The sequence below is a fragment of the Ipomoea nil genome, unplaced genomic scaffold (assembly GCF_001879475.1).
Source record: "Ipomoea nil cultivar Tokyo-kokei standard unplaced genomic scaffold, Asagao_1.1 scaffold0813, whole genome shotgun sequence".
NCBI lineage: Eukaryota > Viridiplantae > Streptophyta > Magnoliopsida > Solanales > Convolvulaceae > Ipomoea > Ipomoea nil.
Window position 1 is genome coordinate 1,894,439 of NW_017617241.1, and position 25,583 is coordinate 1,920,021.

Below are 25,583 nucleotides of genomic sequence, written 5' to 3' on the forward strand. Positions count from 1 at the left end.
AACATATTACATGTGTATGTGTCTTGTGTTATGAAATTATGTACTTTACGATTATGAATTATGTACCTCATATTTTCAATCTAGGGTCCAGTATGCTATGTGTTTTGTGTTGTCAAACTAAACGATATGTCCACTTTAATATAAACCCTTGTATCCATTTATTAGTACTGTTAGGACTCTTATTGAGATATACTTCTAATCTTAGTGTATCTATATCTCTGTATATATTTCATTTATGTACTCTTGTGTAAATTGATGACTACAATAATACAATCCTAATCAATACCATTATGAAGAAGGTCACCTAAAAAATATTTATCTAGCTAACTCATTGACACTCATATTTATGTGCATTTTAATTTTATGATGCTCGGGTTTAGACCATTTTCTATGATTCAAATTTTAATTGCAATTTTCGAGATGTTTAAATATATTATATACTTATATTATAAGTACTATTCTTTTTCAATAAAAGTCAACATTCTGTATTAAAAAAAAATGCTTTGGGAGTCCGGAGAAGAAAAGAAATCTGCATTTCATTTAATTAGTTACAGAGTAATTGTTATGGAGTAATAAATAAATATGACAACTTTATGTGGCCAAAAAAAAAAAAAAAAAAAAAAAAACATTTGGGACGGGAATAAACAAGTATAGTATATATTCTCATTAGCGTGAACTCTCCGCTCTTTGCAGTATATCTTCCTCTCTGCGTTTGGGTTCCTGCGTGGTGCTGTGGTCGAATCAATACAGAAATGCAGATCTTTGTCAAAACCCTAACCGGAAAGACTATCACTCTCGAAGTCGAGAGTAGCGACACCATCGACAATGTCAAGGCCAAGATTCAGGTCTCAATTTCCCCTCTGCCCCTTTTGCTTCATACAGAATTTCGATTATGCTTTTTTCTTTTTTTGCCTTAGATTCGTTTTCTGTGTTATAGTTTCAGTATAAAGTTCTATTTGAATTTTTTGTTGTTGTGGTGAGAAAATGAGAAATCAAACTCGATTGCTTGTTATACTTTTGCCAAGTTCGATTGTGGATGCTGTTTGGATTAAGCTTTCTCTCGTGGATATATTTCTTATATATTTGAAGTTAATTACACGCCACTGGCAACATAAAGGTATAAGCGTTTGAGGCTTGAATGTTTGTTGCTCTGCTGACCTTTTGCTGTTGCTGCTGGCTTAGGTCTTTTGTTTAATTTCACTAATATCAGAGGTTATATACAGCTGCAGTGTTTTAACATCCATCTCTGTTTTTACATATGCGTGTGTAAGACTGCTAGAGTGTTATGGGTTTGAGAGAAAATGAGTTATAGTGATAAGAGCATGGACTCTGTCTTTGTTTAAAATTTGGATTCAATGATGTATAATGCCTATTTGGTTTCGAGTACATTGAGCTGATTTTTATGCTTGTTGGCCAGACTGCAACATATCTAAAAAGATCTGTTTTGGTGTGTTTTAAAAAAATTGTTGATAATGTTATTAATATGTCATTGAATACATATTAAAATTTCCTTTTGAAATGGCTATGGAGTAAATAAGCTCCATAGCTGGTCCAAACAAACACAATCAACAATATATGGAATGAGATCTTTTGTTTTATTTTGGATGAACTCCAAATGAAGTGTGATCCTCTTCTTTATTAATAAGAGAGATGAATGAAATTTAATAGATGCATACTTCTGTATTTGTCCTTTGTATTTTTCTCTCTGTTTCCCATATTGCCGTGCACTCACCTTCTGTTTGATTGGCATATGGAATTTGTGTTGGTAACTTTTGCATTATTGCCTTCCAGTTGAACTTATACGGGTTGTGTATGTTATTACCAGGACAAAGAAGGTATCCCCCCTGATCAGCAGAGACTGATTTTTGCTGGCAAACAGTTGGAAGATGGAAGGACTCTGGCTGATTACAACATCCAGAAGGAATCAACACTTCACCTGGTTTTGAGACTTAGGGGAGGGACTATGATTAAAGTGAAGACTCTCACTGGAAAGGAGATTGAAATTGATATTGAGCCAACTGATACTATTGATAGGATTAAGGAGCGAGTTGAGGAGAAAGAAGGAATACCTCCTGTGCAACAAAGGTTTGTTTGCTTTTTTTTTTTTTTTTTTTTTTTTTTTTTGCTTTTTTACTTCTGTCTAAAAATGTAAAATAACTCAAACCAATGACTTTTATCTATATTTTTGATTAACTTGATTTTTAGGCACAGATTATTTACTACGGAGCATTAGTTATAGGTAGCTTTCATAGGATTAGCCAAACTTTGAAAACATGCTATGGCTGGTTCAAATTATTAATTTATATATAGCTATTGGCCAATGACCTGTTGATCAAGTGGTATAAGCCTATGAATTTAGAAAAGGAGGTCATAGAATTGTACTCAAAACATTGCTACCTGACTTAAGTTGTCATGCTCTACTTTGATGCACCCCAAGGTGGGTAAGAATATCATAACATCAAGAGTTCTTTGTTAATTATTTTGGTGGTCACATATTATACCCTGTGATCCTTTCTTTCAGGCTTATCTATGCTGGCAAGCAGCTTGCAGATGACAAGACAGCTAAAGATTATAACATTGAAGGTGGTTCTGTTCTTCACCTTGTCCTAGCACTGAGGGGCGGCTGTTTTTAGATGTTCAACTTTTATTGGATGGATTTGCAGTAAACAATTCGAGTTTTGATGTACTCTTGGATAATATGCACTTGTGGTTAAATACTCGAGTTTTGATGTACTTTTGGATAATATGCACTTCTGGTTAATTACTTGCATGTGTATTCTATAATCCATTTGGCATTTGCCATATAAATACCTATTGATGGTCTATCGGTTTGGCCTTTAGGACATGCTTGGCAAATTCAAAGGAAATTGATCTTTGATTTCTGGAATTTGAGGATCAAAGCTCATTTATCCACCTGTGCACTATCCATTTTGCTTCTATGATATAGAAATATAAATATGATTCGGTGGATTTAGGGTTGTCACTGCATATCTTTGTTGTTACCTTACAATTGCCCGCCCTTGCAAAATGCAAACCAATCTGCTTACAATCTTACTACAGGGAACCATCACAACCGATTCTTCTTGTTACCTTACCCCTTCCTTGCGAACCAATCTGCATATGCAATCTTACCGAAGGGAACCATCAACCATCACAACCAATCGTGTGCGAGTGTAATACTTTTTATCAAAGTACTTTAATTTTTAATAAAAGTATAAAATGTTGTTAATAATACGGAGTATCTAATTACAAAAAAGTCTTAAATTATGTTTTTAACACCTTCAAAGTTCTAACTATTTTTTTTTTTGAGACACTCATGACTAAATTAATGCCTTTACTACCGGAATTTAATCTTGTGACCACTTTGACAATGTTATAACTAAAAAGTGTTCCTACGTTACATGAGGGTTAGATATGCTACATACATTTATTGCGAGTGATATTTATTGTGGTTACTTTCAAGTGGAATGTCAATACAAGACATTATAAAAATTATCTAAAAAACTTTTATATTATACAATTTTATTTAATTGAGTCACAATTATAAACATGTGAATATCATTCTAAACTCTCTATTTTTTTTTTCTAAATAAACACAAAAGTAAAGCTTAATGAAAAAAAAATTATTGTTTTTTATACATGTTTTATTATTATCTAATAATTCAAAAAAAGAACTTAAAGAAGTCAAGTTTATTATTGGTTAAAAAAAAAAAATAAATCTTTTGGACAACGCACAACTGGATAGTCCGGAATTCCGGATATATATATGACTCGAGTTCGGGTTCGGGTTCGGATCAGGCCCCACAGTCCGTTCCAGCCTTCCAGGTCCTTCAACCTTCGACGTTCTTCGCGAGGTAGAAGCAATACGCAACTTCACAGCTGCGGCCAGTGTAGCTTCGATGCTATTGCAATGGAGAGCATCGAAGAATGCAACGATAACATCAATTTCATTACCGGCGGCAAAGAAGAAGCGGCAGCTGGAAGGAGCAGCGCTATATTCTCAGAGCTCAAATTGTACTGCATACAGCTACTGGAACTCCATCAAAACCGTGTGAAAAGCACCTCTGAAGTATCTCAACTCCTTCAGCTTCTTCGCCGATCTTCTCCTGAAGCCCTCCAGCCCTTCTTCGAGTAGGTGGCTATTTACTTTCTACGTTGTTCTTTGAATTATGCAGAGTACAGTATAATTTTGCTAGCTTCCAATATTAAAAATTTCTGCTTTGTTGATTCCATTTGCCTGAGATGCAACTCCAGAAGTCCTATGTCTACATGTCATTTGATGCATTTTACTAGGAGTTAGATAAGCTCAGGCAGGAATACTTTACACCGCTTCAAATGATAATCATTGTTTTCCACTAGTAAAAAACTACTCCATAGCTTTCTTCCAGAATTATAAGGTGGTACAATGGCCTTCAATGTCGATACTGCAGAGGTATATTGACTTAACAGTTATAGTGGAGAGATGGAAAGATGATGAGATGTGATATGCAAACTAAGTTTTAGACATCTTGAGATTTGTAATAGCTTGTTATATGGTGTCATTATTAAGAATTTAAGACTTCAAATGGACATAACTTATCTGAATGCTTTAAATGGACAGAGTACTACTCTAACCCTGAAGAAAGGAATGCATTTCTCTTCTGTGGATGACCTCTGCTACTTTTCATACAACATATGAACATGTTCTCCAAAGTTCAAAGCTTTCTTGGTTTCTGAATATTAGAGGAAAATTTGATAATTGTATACATGCCCTTTTTCAACCTGTGACAATCAGATTTCTCATTTATTTTGTCAGCTATACATTGTTTCCATTGCTGCTTCTACTGGATGCAGCAGTAGATTGTAGATCAACATCAAAGGAAGATTCAAGAGGAAGATCTATTATATCTAACTTCCCAGAGACTCCACTTAAAGTTGGTGACATTTTGGGAGAAGGTGTATTGAATTGTCTTGAGGAACTTCTGAAGAAATGCCATCTAGCATCTGTGGATCAGGTATTCAAACATGAAGACCCGTTTTTGTATTGAACTTTAATGGACATTATCAACTTGTTCTTTCTATAAATTGTCTTCTTCTCTGTCTCGCATTTTCTTCTCTTTTTATTAACCTTAAAGAAGTTAATTGGATAACTTTGGGAATTTTTGTTTTTTTTTTTTAATTATATTTTTTTTATGAGTCAGATTTTATTAAATGCAAAATAGATTGCAACTGAAGCACAAAAAGGTACTTATATTGTGACTCTGAGAACCCTATGTTCTTTGCCAAAGATAAACTTGTAATATGGAGATCATAGCATATTGCCATATCCTACAACATTCCTGCAATTAATCATACTTGTTGGTGAACATCAATCAAAGTTGACCTAAGATGAACTATGACAGTCACTTGTGAGTTAACAAACCCAACCATCAAGCCTGTATACAAGTCACTCTGCTACGGCACCACCACTTGCCCACTCCACCAGAAACACACCATCTTATGCATTAAAATATTTTCCAACAATAGCACTAATAAGTGATTTCATGAAATACTGTAAATCTATTGATTTAAACTGCAGAGACTTTTATTATGATTCCTTAGAGAGTGTAAATGCTCTATTGCACATGTTGCACCCCATTTTGCTGTTATGCTTAGAAGGTGGAAGCTTTTATCTTCATCTTGATAACTTTTTATTTTTGTTTTATTTGTATTTATTTTTAATATCAGTCATTCTTAAAGCTCTTCGTTGGAAGTGTTAAGTTATATCTGCTGTAATTTATATTATACTTTTGCAGTTGGTTGTACTGCTGAAAAAGTTGACTCGAGGGGCATTGCTTTCTCCTCTGGAGGCTTCAGAAGAGTTTCGAGAAGGAGTAATAAGGTGTTTTAAAGCGCTACTGCTAAATCTTCATCCTTGTTCTGATGACTCATGTCCATGCAAGAAAATCAGTTCTTGGCCTGTGCTTTTAGAAGTAGAGAGTTTGCAACTGCCACCTTTCTCAAAGTGTGACTTAAAACAAGAAGAATGTTTGCTTGCATTTCTCCAGTCTGAAACTGCTTCTGCTGCAGTTGGACATTGGCTGTCACTTCTGCTCAAGGTATTCAATATTCCACCTAGTGCTGATGATTCACTCTTAGGGATTTATGATTTATCTATTTCTCTGTGGTACTAATAAAATGTATATAGTCTCTGTCCAAAAAGAACTAATATGCATTGTTTACTTTCTGAACTTGATCTTGGAATTTGCATAAAGGCTGCAGATATTGAGGCTGGACGAGAGCTTCGAGGCAGTGCCACAATTCGTATAGAATGTTTCACAACACTGCGGATGCTTATTGCCAAGGTAACTTCCCTTTCTCTTCTTTGTCAGTTTGTCCTATGTTTTGTATGTTGTGCAATTGGCGTATTAGGTTGTTATGTTGGCAGAGGTATAAATTCATCACTACTTGGCATGAGCTTTACCTTTCTTTCATCCATCAGGGCAAGGGAGCTTAAACTACAGAGAAATCCACATACTGGGTGTATTTACTCTCAAATTAATCTATTTCATGATTGTGGACCTTATAATTCTATTCATGCTGTAAGGCTTGCATGTGAGAAAATGTGAAATTACATGAGAATGAAGAATAGAAAGAAGAGACACGGATGGCTGTGAAGTTATTAAGTCAAGAGAACCTGCTTAATTTTTTAGGCATCCGTTTCTTATTGTTGTTGCAGATTTCTGTTTGTCATAACCAATTAGTAATTACTGTACAGAACTTCTAATGGCTTGAAAACAATTTCATAAATTATAACATTACTAATTTTAGGTGATCTCTGACAGGTTGGGGATGGAGATGCATTAGCTTTCTTTTTGCCGGGTGTTGTTAGTCAAATTGGTAAAGTTTTGCATGCCTCAAAGACTATGATCAGTGGGGCTGCTGGCAGTGCTAAAGCTTTAGATGAAGCCATCAGAGGCCTAGCTGAATTTCTTATGATAGTTCTTAAGGACAAGTCAAATTTATCTTCTATTACTGTGCCCTTCGATGATGTCCCTGACTTCCACTCTGACAGTGAGAAGTCACCTCTGTTGCTACTAGAGAGACTTCGTCACTTGCCCAACCAAATGCAGGACCATGGTAATGTAGTAATTAAAGATTTGACTGAAGCTGGTGATGGAGGCATCCCTGTATGTGACTCCAGTGAGAGAGGAAACATTTTTTTGCGTGTCTGTCGTACAAAACAATGGATTACTGATACCTCTTCTCATGTTGATAAGCTATTGTCTGCAACATTTCCTCATGTAGGTTATGATTAGCCCTCTCTGTGGCACTTATATTTGTTCCTTAATTCAATGTTTTATTTGGATGGACTAATACCTATGTTTCTTAGCTTTGTATGCATTCAAGCAAAAGGGTGAGACAAGGGCTTTTAGCTGCTATACAAGGACTGTTAACAAAATGTTGTTACACATTGAAGAGTAGCAGATTGATGCTTTTGGTAAGCAAGGAACTGGTTTTAAACTTTTAATGCTGACTGACTATTCTATATATAAAAGAATATATGTTTCCCTTACTAATGAGCTTCTGCTGAATATGCTAATTTTGTGGGAGTTGCTGATGCAGGAGTGCTTATGTATTTTGGTCTGTGATGATTCTGAAGATGTGTCTTTAGCTGCGCAAGCTTTCTTTAGATATTTGCGCTCATCACATGGGAAGCATCACATAAAACATGATTTCACCCAGATTTTTAGAAGGTGCCACCATTCTCTTTTTCTTTCTTCCCTTTGATATATTGTGGCTCAAAGGCTGGTGCTTAGTTCCGAAATGGTTATCTTAGAAATTGTACTTGTTTGCAGGCTCATCGAGAAGCTTCCAAAAGTGATCTTAGAAAATGAGGAATCTCTTGCACTATCACATGCCCGGAAATTATTTGTCGTGTTATACTTTTCAGGCCCTCAACTTGTGACCGACTACCTCCTTCAGTCTCCTGTATGTTGATAATCTTGACCTTAATTTAGCTTTTGTTTGTTAATTATTATTATTATTACTATTATTTTGATTGAGCAGCTATGGATTTTGACAAGAAGCCATGATTTAATAGATTGTTATTTACACACTCACCACTAATTGAGTATACTAGATGCGATTCTGTGAATTGTATAAGATACATTAGATTTGAATCTCCTACCTTACTACCTAGCTGCTTCTATCCATTGTAGCAACGCCTAAGAATTTTAAAATGTCCGTAATATGGATATTTTGTAGGGCAACTAGGGTGTATATCATTAATTCTCCTATATCTGCTTTTTGACTTTTTATCCAGTTAATTTTTGGTTTTGCAGCATGAAGTTTTATGAATTTTCTAATATAAAACTTGTGTGCTTTTCTGAAGTACAAACTCTGAATTGTTTGTTTATGACTTCCAATGGGATGTGTAGGTAACTGCTGCTAAGTTCTTGGATGTTTTTGCCCTCTGCATGAGTCAAAACTCTGTTTTTGCTGGTTCTCTGGAGAAGCATATTATAACAAGGAATTCCTCAACTGGTGGTTATATACGCTCTATAGCAGAGATGAAAGCTATCGTAGATGCCAACCCTGAACATTTTGAATTTTCAGGAAGTAGAAAAACAAAAGCACAGTATTCAGCAGAAAGTATATCGGATGAGTATGAGCTGCCACGCATGCCTCCTTGGTTTGTTCATGTTGGTAGCCAGAAGTTGTACCATGCGCTAGCTGGGATCCTTAGACTTGTAGGTTTATCTCTATTTGCAGGTTGTAATCATTCTCGGTGTTTATGGACTATATTTGTTGCTTTTTCTTGATTTGAGCAATTGAGCTTAACCTTTTAATTTGGTGTTTCTTTGGCTAGACTCTCAAAGTGAGGGGGGTCTCTCTATAATAATGGATGTCCCCCTGGAGAACTTGCGTAAATTGATTTCAGAGGTCCGGATGAGGGAATATAATAATGAAAGTTGGCATTCGTGGTATAAAAGAACTGCTTCAGGACAAGTTATACGAAGGGCTAGTACAGCAGCTTGTGTCCTTAATGAAATGCTATTTGGTTTGTCAGAGCAAGCAATACATAAATTTTCAAAGATGTTTTCAAAGTCCAGTGTTGAATGGCATGAACTCAAGCATAATGAAGATGAGAATCAACCTGGAAATGTTGATGATGTTGTCTCAATAGATCTTGTTTGGAGAATTTGCCTAGATAAGGGTTCAAGGAATCAAGTTGTTGACTATGTGGGCTGTGTATTGCATGAATACCTATCATCTGAAATCTGGAGTCTTCCAATTGATGGTAAAGATCTTTTTCAGCAATCTCACAATGAGGAAGGGGACATGAATTTATATTTCTTCCACGACACTGGGATGCTGCACCAGGAAATTACTATTTTCCATAACTAATGCAATTCTTTCCAGGATTATTTATCTCATCAGCATTCTTGCTAGTGGATTCTGTTTGCAGTATTCTTATTTTTGTTTTGTTCTTTTCAAACAGGTTATTATTGATGGGATTGGTATCTCCTGTATGTGCCTTGGGAAAGATTTCTCTTCATCTGGATTTCTTCATTCATCTCTTTGGTTGTTGCTTCAGAACCTTATTTGCTCAAATTTTATGATCAGAAGTGCATCTGATGCAGTCTTGCACATTATTGCTGCTATGCATGAGTATGAAACGGTAAGCAATTATTGATACAGTGCTTACATTTTGTGGCTTGGTACTAATTCATAAACTATTTGCAGGTGGGACACTTAGTTTTAGAAAATTCAGATTATATCATTGATTCAGTATGTAGGGAACTCCGTCATCTTGATCTCAATCCAAATGTACCAAATATACTTGCAGCCATGCTTTCATACGTAGGAGTTGCTCACAAAATATTACCATTGTTGGAGGAGCCAGTACGTTTCTTAAAACATATTGCTTTTTACGCAAAAGTCTTGCCCACCCCCGTTCCCAAAGAAAAAATATTTTATAATATCTGGCTATGTGCGGACACAATTGGATATATTTTCTCCTTGTAAGTTGCAATATCTTTAGCCTGATAGAATAATTCATGCAGATGCGTGCTGTTTCCACAGAGCTTGAAATTCTTCAAAGGCATCGGCATCCAGACTTGACAATTTCCTTCTTAAAGGTCATCTCTACCTTTGTTATGCTGCTGCTTTATCCTGAAAGTAACACAGATAACTAGATGTTTGAAGGAAAACAGATAAGAATATAAAATAGGTGATTGAAGGAAAAACATCACAAATTCTTTATAAATCAACCATTGTATGTTTATATTTATTGATGCTGTGCAATGGTTCTTGTTAATGAATTATCCTCCACACGTCACAAACTATCACCTTCTCAAGGATGCATAATAACCTCATTCCTATTTCCACTGTGGTAACATCTTATGTAAAGGAAAATCAACCATTTGCTCCTTGTGTAGCAAGCCCATAGTGCCAGTCAACTAGTCAAGTGGTATGAAGAATGCTCCATTAGGTCCAACTGCTTAAAACTGGGCAACACTATATTAAACAATGATAATAAAATGATCTTAAGCAAAGTACCATAGATTCTAATATTGTAGAATTACATGAGAAATGTTTTTTGGTTCAACATCACTTAGTGACACTATTGTTATTCCCTTGTGAATATATCATCAATAAGAGAACTTTTAGAATTTTTTATTTGTTTGGTTGATGTCATTACTAATTTATGATTACTGCTCTTCTCTTCTTTTAGGCAGTGGCAGAAATAGTTAAGGCATCAAAACATGAGGCTAGTTCTCTGCCTGATCAATCGCTGTCATTTTGCAAGAACGTGAAATCTAAAATGTTTGATTTAGAGAAGAAAACGGGAAGGCTCTCAAATGAGACAAGACCCTTCAGTGATGATGAAATTGATATGGACTCAAGAGAACCTGGTTAGTAATTAGTTGATTTAATTATGTTTGGATATGTCATATAAAGCCTCTGTAATTTGGTTGCATGAAAAATTTGCATTTGACAACATATTGTACTTGCAGGAATAATTATCCATTCCAATGATCCTGACATGCAAATAGAAGAATGGGAGTCCATGTTGTTCAAATTGAATGACTCAAGAAGGTATAGGCGCACAGTTGGATCTATGGCAAGTTCATGTTTAATTGCAGCAACTCCATTGCTTTCTTCAGCTGAACACACTCCATGCTTGCTAGCACTTGACATAGTTGAGGTATGATGAGTATCCCATCATTGCTTCTTATGGCATTTATGTAAACTACATATATTAAATGATACGGAGTAATATTTATGCCATGTTTATGGCAAATGGCTGAGCACAAATCTCATTACTGGATAAAGGGGAAGCTGAACAAAGGGTGCCATAAAAGTCACCACATTGTTCAGAGTGACTGCTCTAGAGTTCAGTTTAGCCTAGCGGCAGGGTAAGTACCTTGCCAGGCATGTGGCTTAGGTTCAGATCCAATATCCTTCGTGAAGCATAAGCTGGGTCAAATAAGCTCTTATTAAGATTGCTTATAATTTATTTATTTTATTTTTTTCTGTTATGTGCTCCTGTCATGGGCAAGAAAACATAAGGAAAAAGATAGAAAGAATAATAATTGGAAAAGGAAAAGAAGAGAAGAAGACACTGGGTTTGCTTGAGACCCAAAACTCCCTTAGACCCTTTTGGGATTAAATTTCTGCTTGTTATTATTCTAAATAATACTCCCTTTTTATAGGGTAAAATACAACTCATAGAATGACTAAATAAGCTAAGTAATCTGTTGAAATCTTCTAAATAATTAAACTACCTAAATTAATTCGAAGACTAAGAATAATAAGGTAAATAACTATTTAGTAATTTCTAAATAACTATTTATTAGTTTCTAAATAACTATTTAGTAATTTATTAATATCTAAAATAAGACTTCCTCAGAGCATGTATCATTTTCTTTCCCAAATATCAATTCATTACTAACTATTCCATAAAAAGATTTATGATATTCATGCACATGCTTTTCTACTTCTTGAACCATGGAGGCATTTTTGTTGGTTTTTATTTTTTATTTGATTGTTTAATGTTGTTTAGGATGGCATATTTGTGATTGCCAAGGTGGAGGAAGCCTACAAGCACGAGAAAGAATCTAAGGAGGCAATTGAACATGCATTTAGTTTGTGTTCATTTCATAATCTTGGGGATACTTTAGATGATGATGAAACTGTGGAGAATAGACTACTCCCAGCTGCAAATAAAATATGGCCTTTCTTGGTTTCTTGTGTTCGAAATAAGAATCCCCTGGTGAGTGATTGATTATCATTATGCTTGTTCCCTAAACCCGAATGATTAAGCTTTAATTTCTCTTTACCATCACATTACAGCACTGATGATTCTAAGGTGCATAAAAGTTACAGGTACATAATAGTAATTGTAATTGTTAGGATTAGTGGGAATTTATGCAATATAGTATAGAGAAAAATGCCTTGGAATAGCATATAATCTATGGCATGACAGATAAATTTTGTACATCATATTGTAATGCCTGATTATTATAACTATAGCTAGTTTCTTTTGTGGGTTTGGGAATTGTTATTTGATTTGTGGTTTGGTCGTCTCTAAGCAGGGTGTTGGGAGATGTATGCGTGCAATTAGTAACATAGTGCAAATATGTGGGGGTGACTTCTTTTCGCGACGCTTTCACACTGATGGAGTGCACTTGTGGAACCTTTTGGGCACATCACCGTTCCAGAGGAGACCCCTTTCAAAAGAAAAGATGCCCTTACTACAGCTCCCATACAGAGGCTGCAAATCCTCAAATTCAGAAGATTCATCAGTATCAGAGGTTTCTGATGTAAAAGTCCAGGTGGCAGTTCTGAATATGCTGGCTGACTTGAGCAAGAACAGAAGAAGTGCTTCAGCATTGGAAGCAGTCCTTAAGAAGGTGTGTGGTCTTGTTGTAGGGGTTGCATGCAGTGGTGTAAAAGGTCTTCAAGAAGCAGCTATAAATGCCCTTAGTGGGTTCGCGAGGATGGACCCTGACCTTGTATGGCTGCTTGTAGCTGATGTTTACTACTCAAAGAGGAAGGATGTGGTTTCACCACCAAACATGGAGTTTCCTGCGATATCTCAGATTTTGCCTCCACCTTCATCTGATAAACAGTATCTTTATGTATTGTATGGGGGGCAGAGTTATGGGTTCGACATTGATGTCAATTCTGTAGAGACTGTGTTCAGAACATTGCATTCCCAGGTCTTCACCGCACAGGCACAGATGGACAGTTAAAATTATACAAGTCTGGCAAGGCTGGTAGCCATTTTAATTTAACAACCATTTGTGTTAAAACAGATTTTGGAGACAGTTTAGACGAATTAAAAAGAATAATCTAAAGTTGAATTTTCGAATTTATAAAATAAAATATCAAAGAATTAGTAAAAACAAGTATGTAGTTAATCAAATTAACAATTAATTTGAAATGGATGGTGTTTTTTTTTTTTTTTTTTTTTTTTTTTTTTTTTTTTGCATTCGGCATTAAAATATTTTCACAAAATTTGAACTTATATTAACATGTGAATCTAAGAACCACTTTGAGTCATTTATCTAGATTAGTGAACGGTGCATATCACATATTCACATCTATAACACAATGCACACATGTAATTAAGTAAACACAATGCATACGTTTTGCATCACGTCCTGAGTTGACTTTTTTCGTGCACCATGTTAGGGCCCGTTGGATGTTGTAACATCAAGTGTGTGCACATATTCTCAAGTTCACACAATAAGGTAAGTTATCGCCTGAAAATAAATAAAAAATAAGATTTTCTCGCTTCGTCTCCCGGCTACCGGAGACGAAGAACCATTCTTCATCTCTGGTCGGGAATGGAGAACCTTCTTTGTCTCCAGCCGGGGACAAAGAGCTCTTCGTCTCTGACATGGAGAAAAATGGACCTCTTTGTCTCTAGGTCGGAGACGAAGAACCTTCTTCGTCTTTCGTCTCCGTAGGACCTCTTCGTCTCTAGCTGCCGGAGACAAAGAATAAAAAAAAATAATTATTTTAAGATGATAATCTCTACGTCAGTAAACTAACAATTAAAGAGGTCAATTTTGTTTCAATTGCATTATTTTATATTGTTCAGAACCCAATTGCATTTTATTTTAGTTCAATGACATATTTGACCCTTATATTCCTAATAATAATGTAAAACGCTGTCGTATATCACAGAAGGAAGAAACTAATACGGAGTACTATTATACCTACGAGTCTACAAGTCCGCCAGTGTTGGCTGCAGCTGATGCTCGCGTCGCGGTGACAGTTGTTCATCATCACTCATCTCCCTCAGTGGCAACGCTTGCTGGATTCTTGTTTCTTTTGATTTGATCTACCTGCTTAATACGCACCGCATAGCATACTCTCTCCTTTTCATCGAATTCACAACCGGACAACAAATCCCTCTCTCTCTCTCTCTCTCTTCCTTCTATGTTCTATATCCCGTGACTTGTCTGATTCTTTAATGGCATCTTCCGTTATCGCCAGAACTCTCTTTGCCACCCGCTCTGTTTTCTATCCTCCCCTTTCTTCTTCTTCTTCATCCACCCTCTTCCGCAAGCTCCAATTCAAGTCTTCCTTTCTCGTAAGTCTCTTCTTCATCTTTGCTTGATTGCCTTTATTTCTATACTATACATGCTGCGTGCTGCCGGCACTCTGCACTCCTTAATCATTACCCTATGTGATCTTATATATATAAATTTCCAGTCTTTATTTCTTCAGTTTGATTTACTTCATCCATTTGGTATTGCCGACTGGACGTCTGTGGTATTGTTTGATTGATGATATTTTATCACTTGGTTGCTTCTGCCCATATTTCGGTTCATTATTGTGTGTAAAGTTCGAATTTTGTATTCTCTTAGTGTTTCTTTGATTGGGACTACACTGGTTCCTGAGCCCACTTGTGTACTTTATGCTTTTGCACCTATTTACTTCGGTTTGTATAGATATTTAGTTTCATGTATTACTTATTTAGAGACAAGAGCTCATGAACACACTGTTTTTTTCTTTTGTTGCTCACAGAATAGGCCATTGTACTCGCAAGCATCTTTCTCCCACTTATCATATCAGGTTGCCAGTTCTGTTGCTTGTCGCATGGCTTCATCATTGTCTGGGGCTCAAATATCATTCTCACCAGCATCCTTGACAACAAATGAACCTGTTGTGTCAGTTGACTGGCTGCACACCAAACTCCGAGATCCTGATATGAAGGTTAGACTGTGGCTTTGATGTCGTAGGACTAATCTATGCTGGTTTTTCCTATATCAAATCTACTTCTGAGTTTGACAATATTCTGAGGTTTTCTATAAAGTATAAACTACTCTCTGTTGTTCATTATAGTATTTGATATTAATTGTTATTTCAGGTATTGGATGCATCCTGGTACATGCCAGATGAGCAGAGAAATCCACTTCAAGAGTATCAGGTACTGAATACCTATGAACTTTTGTTCCATGTGATTATTAAAGACATGGTTACATTTCTTAACCGAGTTTTGGATTAGATTTGCTTCCATACTTGATTAGGCAGTCTGTACTATTCTGTTTTACTTTATAACTGAAGAGTGTTTCTATTCACAATATTTGTTACTTTTTATTGTAACAGGTAGCACACATTCCTGGTGCACTGTTCTTTGACTTAGACGGCATAGCTGATCGAACTACTAATGTAAGATTTCTCATCTTTACTTGTTCCCTGCTCTCTCTCAATTAATAAAATTGCTGCTGAACCAATTGGCATTCTCTCATTTAATGAGATCTCTAGTGCACGAGTACCTCTTTTCTCTGGTTTGAATGTCTTTCATCTGGAACCTATTTCTCCACTTCACTGGAGATAAGGAAAGGTGTTACATTTTGTCAGTTATATAACAAAAAATTTCAACATTTGAAATACACTCGAGGCTGAAAATCCATTTGATAAACTTTGTTAGATTGATTAGCTATTTTTTCCCCTTGTGATACACAAAGCTCTCATTTTGAATGATGTATCAGCTGCCACATATGTTGCCATCAGAAGAAGCATTTGCTGCTGCTGTCTCTGCTCTTGGTATTGAGAACAAAGATGGGGTGGTTGTCTATGATGGGAAGGGAATCTTCAGTGCAGCCCGTGTCTGGTGGTGAGTTTGGATTCATTTTTCAGTTAAATGAGTTTGGTTCTTCAGTACACCTGTTTTGTATGGGTTATATTAATTTTAGAACGCTTAAGCAGGATGTTTCGAGTTTTTGGGCATGATCGAGTTTGGGTTTTAGATGGAGGCTTGCCTAGGTGGCGTGCTTCTGGATATGATGTTGAATCAAGTGCATCCGGTGATGCAATTTTGAAAGCTAGTGCTGCCAGTGAGGCAATAGAGAAAGTCTATAAAGGACATACTGTAAGTGAATATTTGACATGCAAATACCTCGTACTCATTTCTGGTTCTTGCCATAACCTGTGATTTTTTAAATTTTTTATTTGACTAGAATTTTCTTTCTATTATTTCAGTTTACATTTAGGTGCCTGTCAGTTATATAATTCATCATTGGTAAACATATATGCTAACAAAACTTCTATATTTGCAGGCTGGACCTATCACATTTCTGACCAAGCTTCAGCCACATCTTGTCTGGAAACTTGAGCAGGTCTGTCTTTTACTGCTTTAATTGCTTCATGATAAATGTTGTTGCAAAGTGACAAATTTTGATGTTTAAAATTTCGAACTTGTTTTGGAGACTGTTGCATTGGCATGGAGGTCTAGATTGATCACCTAGTGCATGGTGAAATTTAGAGGCTAAAATATGTGATATTGCAGATAAATACATTTTTGTCTTTATCATGAATAAACTTCCTAGCATGTTAGTATTCTCTTAAGAAGGTTTTCACATTTATGATTGTATACTTGCATGAAAAACAGGCATGCCCTGTAGTTTATATCTTGTTTTACCACACACTCCTTGATGTTTCTCCATCTAATTGGCTATTCAATTTTGTAAATGCTATGCTATTTGCTTTTCTCAATTTCAAGACCTTCCGTTGCACTTTCAGGTTAGGAACAACATTGAGGAAAAGTCACATCAGCATATAGATGCTCGATCAAAAGCTAGGTATACTTTTTGTCAGCATATATCTTACCAGTTTGCTGCATCTTGCATTTGTCACAATTCTTTTAGAAGAGGTTGCACCTTGTTTGCCAGGTTTTTTTTGAGATCATTAATAAAGGATTACAATTTTGTAATCCTTGTGTGGTTGGCCAGATAAATAGTAACTTAATTAGCAAAAATAATGAAGCAACTTGTTTATTCATTCTCTCACAGTCCCTTGCTACTTACTAACTCACCAATCATTTGGGTTTAAACCGAATATGATTGAAGATTGTTTTTATGGCTCTTAAATAATTATATGAAAAGGCTGTTATGCATATAAAGATAAAGATTACAAAAAATGCATTCTGAAGAATTGTTGATGTGATTTTAGAAAATGTAGTTTATATGAAATTTTTTATATAAGAGCTAAATCCTTTGCAGATTTGATGGGGTTGCACCAGAGCCTCGAAAAGGAATACGGAGTGGACATGTTCCTGGTAGCAAATGCATTCCCTTTGCACAGGTAAAGGACTGTTAGTTAGTGGTAACTAATGATCTTTTTTAAGATTTTAGGTGGGGGTGATGCTTAGAGAAATTCTCTTTAAAAAAAAATTAGTAATTAGTAATGAAAAATATTCAACAAAAGCAAACTCTTCTCAGTAGCACACAATTTAGTTTATTGCAAGATACATCTTTTAAACTTTGTCACTATTTAGAAAGTACATATATCAGATAACATCAATCTACTCTGACAAGTTATTTGTGAATGTTGCTTCTGTTTCCATGTGTTTACTTCGAACTATTGTACTATGGAGCATTCAAATACGTGTACCACTTTTTGCTTGCCTTTTGGCAGATGTTAGATGGTTCCCAGACACTCTTATCTGCAGAGGAGCTGAAGAAAAAATTCGACCAAGAAGGTAAGAATAAGTTTCAGGAGTAGTAATCTAGAATGTTAAGTGTTTTTTAGTGAAGCAAAATTTTGCTTTTGTTGGAAAATTATGTGGGTTTTTACTGCCTTGTTATGGGCATAGAACTTAGATATTTTATGGTTAAGTTGTCCTCCTTCGTTTTATACCTAAGCCTTTTGCATCCATTTGATTTGTGAAAGCATTTCCTGGTTCAAGTTTGGCCATTTCCGGAGTAGATCCAGCATTTTCAATGGTTTAAAGCTTTTTTAGTTAGTTGTTTTATTTGAGAAATAAAGATACCTTCACTTAAAGCTTTCTTGATTTTCACATGTAGAGTAGTTTAGCAACTTTTGAATACACAATAATTTCCCCGTGTCTTTTTATTCACATTCTTGGTTGCCTTATCTTTTGTCAGGGATCTCTCTCGACAGCCCTATAGTAACTTCATGTGGCACTGGCGTAACTGCTTGCATTCTTGCATTGGTATCTTCCTCCCTTATACCAGTATTAAATGAGTTATGGTTTTTTTTTTTTTTCTTAGGCATGTTTATAGTAGCACGCATCGTATATAAAAACCATCGCCATTTTTATTTTTTTCAGGGACTCCATCGACTCGGGAAAACTGATGTTCCAGTCTACGATGGTTCATGGACTGAATGGGGAGCAAATCCTGAGGTCCCGGTCTCCACTTCCGAAGCTCAAAAGCCATGATTTTGTGATCAAGAAGACATCATCCCTAGTGTTCACTTGTTGGGTATGTGGGATTGGAAAACATGTCTACGTTTCAATGTACCTGGTTATTTTAGTCTAAACAAAAGTTGTGATTGAATGAATATTGTCCACTTAATTCACTGGTAGAACCGGTGGGTGGGTATAAAAGTTATCAGTTTCTCCCTCCCTTTCAACTGTGTATTGTGGATGCTCTTTTTTAGTCTTTACTTTTTACTTTCACAACGGCTTATGGCCTCAGAAGTCAATCAGACTGATATTACAGTGAATAACAAAGATAGATGATTCAATAAGGCAAAAGAGATTATTATTCAAGAAAGAAAGCAAATTCACTAATACTGATTTACAGAAGTAGAAGATTGATTTGTAGCTGTATAAAGCATAGCAAAAATATGCAACAAGCTACATAAACTGGTTTTTTATCTCAGTGCAAAACAAAGCCCCAAGGGGCGATAAATTTATTTATTTGAGGAAACTCTACCCATTCTCCTCCTCCTAATCCGATCTGGTCTTACCCCAGACACTACACAACTCAAATGTAAATGCAAAATCAAAATACAAAGCACTAGTAGGTAGGAACAAGGAGGGAGCAGCGAGCTCAAGCATCGTCCAGGGCAAGAACTCCAGGAAGCACTTTCCCCTCTAGAAGCTCCAGGCTAGCACCGCCTCCAGTTGAGATGTGGCTCATCTTCTCTGCAAGCCCAACCTTCTCAACAGCCGCAACAGAGTCACCACCTCCAATGATCGTAGTCACTCCCTTTTCACTAAGCTCTGCCAATTTCTTTGCAATGGCCTGGGAAGTCATAAAGTAAAATAATCAAAGAGCAGCTCAGCGGTACAGTGTGTGGTGAGTCCCATACTTTATCATCATATAATTAATATACCTCTGTTCCAGCAGCAAACTTGTCAAACTCAAACACACCCATCGGTCCATTCCAAATGATGGTTTTGGTGGTATCCAAAGACTCACCGAATGACTTGATTGTGTCTGGTCCAACATCTAAACCCATCCAGCCATCAGGAATTTCTGAGGCTTTAACCACCTGAAAATTCCAACAATGCCAGCAGCAGCAGTTCAATTTCCAAGCATTTAAACTTGTTAAAACTAAAGTAATATACATACATACATATGTGTGCACATTTTCTACAAACCATTTAGGCACCAAACCTGAAATCAATATTATTATAATAAGAGAATTAGGAGAGTGAAACCTTGCTGTTAGCATCAGCAGCAAACTTGTCTGCAACTACCACATCAGTAGGAAGCAACAATGACACTCCCTTAGCCTTGGCCTTCTCAATGAGGGTTGTGGCTAACCCGAGCTTGTCCTCCTCCAGAAGCGAGGATCCAACTTGGTATCCTTGAGCCTTGTAGAAAGTAAAGATCATACCTCCACCAAGCAATAGCAAGTCAACCTTTTCCAACAGTGACTCGATCACAGCAATTTTAGTGGATACCTTTGAACCACCAACAATTGCAGCAAATGGCTTCTTAGGGTTTGACACAGCCCCAACTAAATAGTCAAGCTCCTGAGGTGGCAAAAGATGTATGGAAGTGAGCAATTATGGATAATTTTTGCAAGACAGTAGCCTCTAAAATTTCCAAAATAGCCATTCAAATACCTTCTGCATAAGGAACCCGGCTACAGCAGGCTTCAAGCACTTGGCAACTCCCTCGGTGGAGGCATGAGCTCTATGGGCAGTTCCAAATGCATCATTAACATACAAGTCTGCTAGGGATGCAAGCTTCTTTGCAAATTCAGGATCATTCTTCTCTTCCTCTTTATAGAATCTCACATTCTCCAACAGCAAAACACCACCATCTGGAATTTCAGCAACCATTTTCACCACTTCTTCACCAATGCAATCATTAGCCATCTTGACCTATCAAAAAGCAAAAAATTTGGATTAATTTTTTTGAAAGTAGGATTTTGAAAAATCAATGAGGGTCAATGGCATCGAGGGAAACACCAAACAAACCTCATTTCCAAGAAGTTCAGAAAGTCTAGGTACTAGGGGCTTCAAGCTGTACTTGGGTGTGACTCCTTTTGGACGTCCCTAAAACCAATAAATCAAGCAATCAGAGAATACACAGAAAACTCAGAATAAAATGTCAGCCATCTAGAAATGCAGCGACATAGAGCAAGCTATAGAGAGTTTGTATATGCTTGTTTGAATTCAATGAGCCTTGGAAGTTATTGGCTTTATCTTTAAGAGATTTTGTAGGCCTTCCTGAGGTGAAATCAATGACTATCAATAGTTTTAAAAGCACGGTGTAGTTTTTTTTTTAAAGAACCTTTTAAGAAAATAGTCTCAAAGATATATAGAGGAAAACAGTCTCTACATTGGGAGCTCAAATTTATGAGCCAAGAATATCAACATAGGATGGAAATATACAAAACGGGATTAATATACATAAATAAAATAGAAACAAAGCAACTCGTTACTCAAACATTAAAGGAAAAAAACTAGATATTATAGGTGCACATACTGCAGAAATCCAAGATCTAGGTCAAATAAAAGAAATGATTAACGAAACAATATGCATCAGAAAGATAAAGTGGAAAGTGAAGTGGCGCTTACGAGATGAGAAGAAAGGATGACACGAGCACCGTTTTGGGTGAGGTACTTGATAGTGGGGACGGCGGCGCGGATTCTGGTGTCATCGGTGATTTTCAAATCGTCATCCAACGGAACGTTGAGATCCACCCTAACGAAAACTCTCTTTCCCTTCAGATCCGCCTCCTTCAGGGATCCCACACTCTTCTTCGTGGCCATTGTTTCAAAGCAAACACCTTCACACCAACGTACCACTAAGTAAATCTTATCTTCAATAAATTGAAAACGAAAAAAAAAAAAAACACTAAAAAGAGAGAGACGGAGGATGAGATCGGATCGGAGGAGATTACTCACAAGTCACAACAACGCACGCTTAGGTCAGAGACGTTATCGGAAATGTCGAGGTTATGATCGATACAGAGGGAAAACAAGGAGGTTTAGAAGTATATATAAACAAAAAGTCCAAGTCCAAACATGAAAGGCGTAGGATAGCGAGCGAAGGAGCGCAGTATGCGTAGGACACAAACAAGTGGCTTTCTTTCCCGACTACGAATATACGATGGGCTTATGTTAGCCTAGTGGCACGGAGCTTTCTAGAAACGAAACCATTCTGGAATCCACTCTACTCTATCATGTCTCTATGTGCGCCCCCAACATCATCCGCTTCCATTCAGCGCCTTTGATCACTATATCTCTATTCTGGGTATATACTCAATCTATGTAACTCTGTACAGTTTAGAATCATTGAATAATACTAAGTCTTAATCAGGAGTACATTGTGTTCAATTGATATTTTTATTTCTATTCCTAACGATAGAGTATTGACTTTAAAAATAAAAAAATAAAAAAATAAAAATGGTCCCCCTTCCACTTGATTTTTTTATTCTTATTATTTGCTATAAATAAATAATGCAATGGGATGTATTATTAAACATTCAAGATATTAATATTGTGATCTATTTTAGCTTAGCTTTATTATGTGTTTTAGCAATATGATATTTTATAATTTTCGATATATTTAATGTGCAGTAATAATAAACAGATGAGAGGAAAAGAGAAAGGCAAGAAGTTTGAAAGAATTAGACTACCAAATTGAGGTACAATATTATATATAAATACACAAACTGACTGGTTTGCTCATCGATCGGATAGGGGGTTGTTATTTAGAACAGAACACACACTGACTGACAAAAAACAAAAGGGTGGGTAGGAGGTGTGTATTTAAATTTTAAGGTAAGGTAATACTTATTATTTAACAACAGTCAGCTACAAAAGAAGAAATCTCTTCTCTCCCAATCTTATCTTTCTCGGATTGTGATCTGATCGATCTCATGCAGCAACAGGGACAGCCTCGTCAAGAGCAATAACGCCGGGGAGCTCTTTTCCTTCCAACAGCTCCAAACTAGCACCACCTCCGGTTGAAATGTGGCTCATCACGCTAGCAACTCCAACTTTCTCTACTGCTGCAACTGAGTCTCCACCTCCGATAATGGTCGTCACTCCTTTCCCACTCAGTTCAGCAAGCTTCTTTGCTACTGACTGCAACACAACAACAACACCTTAGCTTAGCTTTTATGTGTTTCTTAAATACCACAATCAGACACAACCAAATTTGCAACACTAAAACCATTTTCATTTTGGTTCACCATATCTAACTAACTATTCCCAAATCGAAACTGTAGAACCTCCTCCTTATGGGATGATGGATTCACTACACTAATAAAAATTATATGCTCGCTCTTACCTCTGTGCCTACTGCAAATTTGTCAAATTCAAACACTCCCATTGGTCCATTCCAAATCACAGTTTTTGTTGTCTCCAACGCATCATTGAAAGTCTTGACAGAGTCCGGTCCAATGTCCAATCCCATCCAACCATCTGGGATAGCAGATGCCGGAACAACCTGCAGTAGTAAGTAACATTTTATTTTATTAGTAATAACAAAAATTCAGAACAACAACAACACTACTATTAATTTTTAATGAGTATACCATACCTTACTGTTTGCATCAGGAGCAAATTTATCTGCGATAACCACATCTGTAGGTAACAATAGACTGACACCCTTGGCTTTAGCCTTCTCAAGGAGTGATGTAGCAAGACCTAGTTTGTCTTCTTCCACAAGAGATGATCCCACTGAAAGACCTTGAGCCTTGTAGAACGTGAAGATCATACCTCCTCCCAGAAGCAAGATATCACATTTCTCCAAAAGGGACTCAATCACTCCAATCTTGGAAGAAACCTTTGAACCCCCAACAATAGCAGCAAATGGCCTCTTTGGGCTTGACACTGCACCAACCAGATAATCCAACTCCTGTAAAACAAAACAAAGTGGAAACAGATATATAATAATAATAATAATAATAATAATAATAGCACAAACAAAGGCAACACCAACGTTCTAAGTTGTACAATTTGTCAATTCAAACTTCAAACTTTGGAGAGATGTCTTTAATCAAACACTATGAGATATGATATAAGGGAATATCATATGAGGAGTGCAACAAAAAGCAATCTAACCTTTTGCAAAAGGAAACCAGCAACAGAGGGCTTCAAAAATTTAGTAACTCCCTCTGTGGAGGCATGTGCTCTATGTGCAGTACCAAATGCATCATTGACAAAAAGATCCGCCAATGAGGCAAGCTTCTTTGCAAACTCGGGTTCATTCTTCTCTTCTTCCTTGTAGAACCTCACATTCTCAAGAAGAAGAACACCGCCATCAGGAAGTGAAGCAACCAATTTCTCAACCTCCGGGCCAATGCAGTCATCAGCTTTCACCACCTATTCAGCAGCAAGCATATAGGAAGAACAAGTCCAATTAGCTCCATCTAGGATCAGCACTTAATAATTACAGACAGATTTTATCCCTTCCTCTTTCCAGCTTCCTCATAAAATAAAAAATTAACCTTTAGGTACCTGAATTCCAAGTAGTTCAGAAAGTCTGGGCACAAGAGGAGCAAGGCTGTATTTTGGTGTGACACCTTTGGGGCGTCCCTGGAGTTTCAACAGAAAATGACATATCAGTGTAAGGATGCAATAATGTGTAAAGCAAAGGAAATGCATATTAGCATGATGAACAAGGTGAATATTGATTGTGGCTCAATCTTTGAACTTTAATGCCCGTAGCAATGTCCTATCTAATTTTCAGTAATTAAAAATCATCTCACAATACAATTCACAGACGCAGAAGTAAAAGCTGGATAGTGAGTGAGTGTGTAAAGGTTGAGACTTTTTCTTGACAGGGCAAATCAGAGGTGCAGTCCTTCATTGAATAACATGGCAAAAGCATAAGATGCAACTAACCAGATGGCTGGACAGAATGACTTTAGCCCCATTGGAAATCAAGTGCTTAATGGTGGGGATGGCAGCTCTAATCCTAGTGTCATCAGTGATTTTCTGGGTGTCATCGAGAGGGACATTCAAATCGGCCCTGACAAAGACCTTCTTGCCCTTCAAATCAGCGGCGGTGAGGTCACCCACGCTCTTCTTTGCCATGGAAACGACACCCCTGACGGGCTTGGCGGAAGCCTTGAGGGATCGGAGCTGGGTGGCGACATGGTGGGAGAAGAATGGGTCAGCGGCGGCAGCGGCAAATCCAAGGCTGCGGAGTGGAGTCCTGGGGAGGAAACGGGTGATAACGGCCCTCTTGGAAGATGAGGAGGAAGAGGCGGCGGAAGACGAGGTGGTCGGAATGCCGCAGAAAGTATAGGAAGCAGATGCCATTGCTGGTGGTGCTGGATTCTTCACACACTCACTGTGTTGTGCTCTCTCTCTATCTCTCTCTCTCTCAGTCGGAGTTCAGTGATCCAAGACCACTCACTCTATAGAGGGAAGTGGTGAAAAACAAGAGATTGGAATCGACAGGGAAGTGATGTGTGGATTGGAGAGTGAGGTGTGGATTGAACTAGATTGGATTTTTCTTATCGCCTAGTTGAGGTGTTCGATGATTTTCAGACTTCTTTTGTGACATCTCCTCATTTTCCTATTTTTTCTAAATTTTGTAATTTCTTTCATCTCTGTATTATTATTATTATTATTTTTTATTTTTTTTTTGTGTGTGTGTGTGTTATGTGGCTTTTGGTTCTCTACTCCCACAAGAATATCAATTCAACCAACAACAAAAAATTCCTTTGAAGTCACAAATCTTTTTTTTATTTATTGTTATTGTAAATAAATGAAAATACTCACATATACAAGCTACAACATCAAATATAATTATAATCGCTTTCACCGAGGCTTGAACCCACTACCTCCCATATAAGAGAGCAATTTGGTGAATTCACAAATCTTTGGCACGAACAATAACTTCCTACCACTTTGATCGTTAACTATTACAAAT

General features: G+C 36.8%; 5 protein-coding genes across 8 annotated transcripts; 3 read left to right on the forward strand and 2 right to left on the reverse strand.

Annotated features, from left to right (window-relative positions):
- The first annotated feature begins 603 nt into the window (after positions 1-603).
- Positions 604-2,840, forward strand: LOC109178099 (ubiquitin-NEDD8-like protein RUB2). The gene is made up of 3 exons (XM_019327629.1): positions 604-845; positions 1,826-2,085; positions 2,522-2,840. The coding sequence occupies exons 1-3, from the start codon at positions 753-755 to the stop codon at positions 2,631-2,633; spliced, it is 465 nt and encodes a 154-aa protein (XP_019183174.1). The 5' UTR covers positions 604-752; the 3' UTR covers positions 2,634-2,840.
- Positions 1,878-25,212, reverse strand: LOC109178095 (phosphoglycerate kinase, chloroplastic). 3 transcript variants are annotated; one of them, XM_019327624.1, is made up of 8 exons: positions 24,548-25,212; positions 24,161-24,238; positions 23,765-24,025; positions 23,241-23,558; positions 22,989-23,147; positions 22,573-22,783; positions 14,438-14,443; positions 1,878-1,895 (listed from the first exon to the last, which is right to left on the reverse strand). In XM_019327624.1, exons 1-6 carry the CDS (start codon positions 24,965-24,967, stop codon positions 22,574-22,576), a joined length of 1,446 nt encoding a protein of 481 aa, XP_019183169.1. In that variant the 5' UTR covers positions 24,968-25,212; the 3' UTR covers positions 1,878-1,895; positions 14,438-14,443; position 22,573. The 3 variants fall into 3 exon arrangements, with proteins under 3 accessions (XP_019183169.1, XP_019183170.1, XP_019183168.1); XM_019327625.1 differs by lacking the exon at positions 14,438-14,443 and adding an exon at positions 15,432-15,435 and having other exon boundaries at positions 1,882-1,895; XM_019327623.1 differs by lacking the exons at positions 1,878-1,895; positions 14,438-14,443 and having other exon boundaries at positions 22,307-22,783; positions 24,548-24,989; positions 25,024-25,191.
- LOC109178092 lies at positions 3,738-13,331 on the forward strand. 2 transcript variants are annotated; one of them, XM_019327613.1, is made up of 18 exons: positions 3,738-4,131; positions 4,796-4,994; positions 5,775-6,077; positions 6,234-6,323; positions 6,804-7,262; positions 7,352-7,459; positions 7,585-7,715; positions 7,818-7,950; positions 8,400-8,733; positions 8,831-9,345; positions 9,464-9,643; positions 9,709-9,867; positions 10,029-10,103; positions 10,700-10,880; positions 10,983-11,173; positions 12,032-12,241; positions 12,564-13,190; positions 13,287-13,331. In XM_019327613.1, the coding sequence occupies exons 1-18, from the start codon at positions 3,767-3,769 to the stop codon at positions 13,302-13,304; spliced, it is 4,278 nt and encodes a 1,425-aa protein (XP_019183158.1). In that variant the 5' UTR covers positions 3,738-3,766; the 3' UTR covers positions 13,305-13,331. The 2 variants fall into 2 exon arrangements, with proteins under 2 accessions (XP_019183158.1, XP_019183157.1); XM_019327612.1 differs by lacking the exon at positions 13,287-13,331 and having other exon boundaries at positions 12,564-13,285.
- Positions 14,209-18,849, forward strand: LOC109178097 (thiosulfate/3-mercaptopyruvate sulfurtransferase 2). Its single transcript, XM_019327627.1, has 12 exons — positions 14,209-14,572; positions 15,010-15,198; positions 15,353-15,412; positions 15,592-15,654; positions 15,978-16,102; positions 16,195-16,357; positions 16,545-16,604; positions 17,008-17,066; positions 17,487-17,568; positions 17,902-17,965; positions 18,372-18,439; positions 18,557-18,849. Exons 1-12 carry the CDS (start codon positions 14,453-14,455, stop codon positions 18,665-18,667), a joined length of 1,164 nt encoding a protein of 387 aa, XP_019183172.1. The 5' UTR covers positions 14,209-14,452; the 3' UTR covers positions 18,668-18,849.
- Positions 19,042-21,920, reverse strand: LOC109178096 (phosphoglycerate kinase, cytosolic). The gene is made up of 7 exons (XM_019327626.1): positions 21,599-21,920; positions 21,269-21,480; positions 20,666-20,743; positions 20,309-20,569; positions 19,898-20,215; positions 19,570-19,728; positions 19,042-19,478 (listed from the first exon to the last, which is right to left on the reverse strand). The coding sequence occupies exons 2-7, from the start codon at positions 21,461-21,463 to the stop codon at positions 19,284-19,286; spliced, it is 1,206 nt and encodes a 401-aa protein (XP_019183171.1). The 5' UTR covers positions 21,464-21,480; positions 21,599-21,920; the 3' UTR covers positions 19,042-19,283.
- Positions 25,213-25,583: the final 371 nt, after the last annotated feature.